Genomic DNA, 4,919 nt, shown 5'->3' with positions numbered 1-4,919 from the left:
GAAAATTAAAAAATATATATCCAATTCAAATAGAAAATTTTGAACTTTACTGAATCATCATCATCATCAAGTAACATAACACAATATACCAAAATAAAAAAAAGGGAGAAAACCCCAAAACAGAATATGAAAAAAAGAAAAAACAACAAATCAATAAAAAATTAAAAATAAATGGAAATTAAAGTAAAAAATGTAAATATGGACAATGAGCTCATGCAAAGGTGATCGGACTTTGAAAATTGTGAAGACGTCAGCAATCGGACATTGATTTCCCAATTACTATATTTTTCTAAAAAAAAAGATAAAAAGAAAACATATTATGTATAAAAAGTCTACAATTCCAACTATCAATTACCTGATTTCTAGTTTCACCTAAAGATTTCATGGAATCACTGTCCAATAAGGTTTGTAATTTTGCATGTATGCATCATTAATTCCAATAGTCGAAATAACCAGGGCATCTGGTATACATTAAAGTTTATGTTCACTATGTGTATCTAAAGTTAATGCCTTGGGTTTGGTTAAACTTTCTTTGATTGTTAGTGTTTATTATTTGACTATTTGATGCGATTATTTTGAACAAGTTATTTAGCACTTTAGCTCTTTAAATCATGATTAACTTGGTACCATTAATTGTGATTACTAAATGTGTTGTTTCTTCAATGAAAATTGAGATTTAACACTAGTTCAAAAAGTACTAAACCTAGGGAGTACACTCACGAGAGTAGAAGTGCGTCTATGTGGCTTTAGTGATTCATTTCATATAATTTCATAGAAGAAATGAACTTGTAGCTAATTTAATAACCACGAGAGTAGGCATGGATTAGTTATAAGTATAGTTGATTCATTACGAGAGTAGGTTTCACATGCATAAGAAAATTACGCCATAACTAGCCAAGATAGTAGTAATCAATGATCCAAAAATAGCATTTGCATGAATGGTTAGGAATACCATAATCTATGGAGCTTTCATTTGTTTTTATCTTGCATAAGTTTTAACATAGTTTTATCTCTTTTAATTTATTGATCGTCTAAATAATAGAGAAGTTTTAATAGTGCCGGTATTTGTCCAATCTTCCTCATGGAATTGACCCGATATTTGCCATAAACTACTAATTTGACCTGTATACTTGCAGTCAAAAAGGGTATATTTCGAAATTAAACTTGTACTTATATCAAAAGCCCATCAGTAGCTCAAAGAAACTATATTTTGAAAACGATATGATGAAAATCACTTCAAATTATAAACATCACTTGACTCTATTAATATGATCAGAACTCACCAAAAATGAGTGTGTGTCCAATTTGACCTGTATTTCATTTAAAAATAGTACATAAAAACAAGTTAGTTGAACACAAACCGAATGAGATCTGGAAGTCTAATACAAATTGGTAAGTTGCTAACCATTTGAGGTATAGACCCTAATCCAAGGATTTAATCAGCCAAAATATCTTATTCTAGGTTCTGTGAACTGGTAGTTGCATTTAAATTGGCTACAATCTCCCATCTCACCTACCTAATCTACTGATTACCATCTAATCCCTTACTCTTTTTTTTTTAAATTTTCAATTAATTTTGCTATTGCTTAAGTGATATTAATAAGATATGAAAGCGACATGGATTTTTTCATATGTTTGTCAAAACTTTTTAGATATAACTAAACTATGTTATGTAGTTAACATGGAACGACCTTACTATTTCATATTATCAATTTTATCTACCAGATGTTGTGGTCTTAACTATTATTAGTTTCTTTGCACCTTAGTGGTTTTCTAACCAAATTTTTTATGTTTAGAATTTTTGAGCACGTACTAAAATAAAATTCAGCTCAACAACAACAAATGCATTAATGCTATGAGATAATAGAGAAATCCATATCAAAATGCTCAATTGAAAAAAAAAAAGTGAAAGAAAAAAGGAACGAATATGTCAGATGTGCTGTAATTTCATTATTGGGTTGTGTAAAAACATTTTCATTTTGACAATTGAACATACATATAGACTTTGTAATACCTTACTCTTGAAATTCTTGTCTCTTCGCTTGAAGGTGAAAAGAAATTACGGCATAGTTATTTCCATAAGTTGTAGAAAACAATCAATAAAGGAAAAAGAATAAGGTTCTGATGGGGAAAATTCAGAAATTGGAACGGAACAATGGGCTATATTTTTGTTAAGAACTGAAAATCTTTTTCTTCATTATCCGTTCCTTCTTCAACTTACATTCAGCTGTAATGGCTGAATTTAAAGTGGAAGCGATGCATCTACTTCAACAATGTTGGAAACAGTTATTGTCCTTAGCTACCTCAACTCCACACCATTTATACATAATGTGCTTGCTTTGCATTCCAGGCTGGGATTTGGACGCATTCCAATGTTGGATTGTGGTGGGGTTTAATACCAAATCAATGAATTAAATCCTTTATATAAAGGAGCTAAACAAACAATTTTATTACACTCAAAATATATATAATAACAACAGAAAAAATACATTTATATTAGACACTAATAATTGAGCCTCACTGTTGAGAATATTTGGTCTAATTTATCAGAGGCTCACTCTTGAGATATCTGCTCAAACACTCACTCCACAATTGAACTCGTTCATTTCCTATCTTTCACTTGAGCTTTGGTGCCCTTCAACTGAGGAAATGGCATTTATTTATACTAGTAAGGATCCTACAAGCGGCTGTAATTTTTCTCTTCTCATTCAATGCCCAATTGCCAGACAATCTGGTGAACTTTGCAAGTAAATCTGGTTCAAGATACAAGCACGAACCAAATTGATCAGCCGCCCACGTTCAGCTTCAAGATGGACTTTGGCAATTTGTCTATTGCCAATAAATGAGTAAAACAAACACTCCAAAGCCATAAAATTTATTCTGAACACCCTAACTAAAGGTTCATCACTTTTTAGCACAAACAACATTTTCAAAAGACATATTAATTAATTAATAATAAACCTCAATGATAGATCGCAAGCCCAATACTGCAGTTATCTTATAGTCACAGAATCCTGCCTCAGAGAAAAGTTTCGCCCAATCTTTCTCATTTCTTTGCCTTCCTTTGACTAGAACCATCGCCCCCATATCATAGAACAGTTGGGTCTCAATCGCCTCGTGATCATCATCCCCTTTCTGCTGGCTTTTGCAGAACGTGTCAACAATTATCACTTTGCCTCCTTTTTCCTTGCTAGGAATTGCTTCTTTACATTTTTTTAGTATTTGTACACACTCATCATCGCTCCAATCAATCAATATCCACTGCTCGATTGCAAATTGTATCACAATGAAAGAAAATTTTTGTTAGAGACATTACACCCCATCTAAAGCTTTTTGCGTCAAAAAGAAAAAACAAAACTATTCTCCTATAGTACCAAACACATGCCATCAATTTGACGTTTAAAACTTTGTTCTTTTTCTGTCCCTCTTCATAATGCAGTTCTTAGATTAAGCATAGCCTCAATTTCTTCTGCTCAATCTTACTTTTGAAGTTGACACTTCCCATAATTGGTGAATTTTAATCCTATGATCTCAGGCAGTTAGGATGAAAACCTAAATAAAACTTCTATAAAAGAAAATTGTCAACTAGAAAACGTGCAACATCGATTTCATACCTTCATTAAAACAGCATCTGCAGGAGGAATGGCTTCAAACATGTTACCTCCAACATAGGCCAAGTTCTTACTACTCTCCAAGCCATCAACAACATGAGGAAGATCAAGCACAGTGCATTTCAGGCGAGGGAAAGCATCAGCAATTGCCTTAGCAAAGGTTCCAGTTCCACCTCCAATATCAACCAATGAATTCAAACCCTCAAAAACGTGCTTACAATCTTTGGTCACCACGCTACTAACCATCCGGGCATCACTAGCCATTGCTTCGTTAAAGAATTGATTAAGCTGAGACTCATGGCTCGCAAAATCATAAAGTGACCTCCCATGGCAAGTATAAAATGGGCTTTCATCGCTGTTCTGAAACCACTGGCTGAGATGGTGCCATGGATCAGTCAAGGCGGGATCGAGCATGGCCAGTAAAAATGGCGTCACGCTAAAAGGGTTGCTCTTTAAAAGAAGTTCAGAAGCAGAAGAGAGCAGATAACCCTTTTGATTATCATTCTCATTTCCAGGAATCTTTGCTTCAATGAAGAAGCCTGAGTGGATCAAAATCTGCATGAGACGATAAACGAATGGGGCTTTTTCATTCTTGATGGGAAGAGCATCGATCAATTGATCGAGGGTCATCGGCTGGCCATGCTTGTGAATAACATCTGGAATGTCTAATTGAATTGCACATTTGAGGGACATAGAATTTATGAAGTTGAATATATGGTTCCATATGTGAGCTTGTGCTTGAAAAAGCTCATCAGTATGATCACCAATATTTCTAGCCAAATCCATTTTTTGTTTGAAATTCTAGGATTTTTTGCGCTTTTTGGTGGTGGGAATTGCAAGTAGAACTCGCATTTTATAGGCGGATTATGGGATTCACAGGAATAATGTTGCAATAATTTCTTCTAATAGTCTGACAAGAACCTGTTAGAAAAATAAACAATGAAATCAACTCAGAAAAAAGGATCCAAAGGCAGCTGACATCAGTTTCCTTTTCTTGACTGACAGGTGTCGGGTCTGTGCAATAATAAAAACCTGCTCAACTAAAGTTAATTTTTGTAGTAGTGATAAGCAGGATCGAATCCACAGAGACTGGGTGTAACTGTTTCTTTTCAAATTCACAGTAATCAGGGAGTGTTTTTACGTAGAAGGTGACAATCAAATAAATGCAAATAAAATTCAAGAAACTACTAAAAATTAAATAACAATTTACTAAAGTCAAATGAATGATAACTAACGAGCTAGCCAGGAAATAACTTCAGCAATGATTCACCTAATTGATCATCGAAACAAAGGCAATTCCAAGTATTT

At 33.7% G+C, this 4,919-nt stretch overlaps 1 protein-coding gene across 1 annotated transcript; it reads right to left on the bottom strand.

Moving 5' to 3' along the window:
• Positions 1-2,605: 2,605 nt before the first annotated feature.
• Positions 2,606-4,449, bottom strand: LOC113735072 (trans-resveratrol di-O-methyltransferase-like). The gene is made up of 2 exons (XM_027261994.2): positions 3,615-4,449; positions 2,606-3,261 (listed from the first exon to the last, which is right to left on the bottom strand). Exons 1-2 carry the CDS (start codon positions 4,395-4,397, stop codon positions 2,950-2,952), a joined length of 1,095 nt encoding a protein of 364 aa, XP_027117795.2. The 5' UTR covers positions 4,398-4,449; the 3' UTR covers positions 2,606-2,949.
• Between the last annotated feature and the right edge of the window lie 470 nt (positions 4,450-4,919).

Source organism: Coffea arabica, chromosome 3c (assembly GCF_036785885.1).
Source record: "Coffea arabica cultivar ET-39 chromosome 3c, Coffea Arabica ET-39 HiFi, whole genome shotgun sequence".
Taxonomy (NCBI): domain Eukaryota; kingdom Viridiplantae; phylum Streptophyta; class Magnoliopsida; order Gentianales; family Rubiaceae; genus Coffea; species Coffea arabica.
The sequence above is the reverse complement of the archived record's forward strand: the minus strand, read 5'-3'. Positions and strand labels throughout refer to the sequence as shown.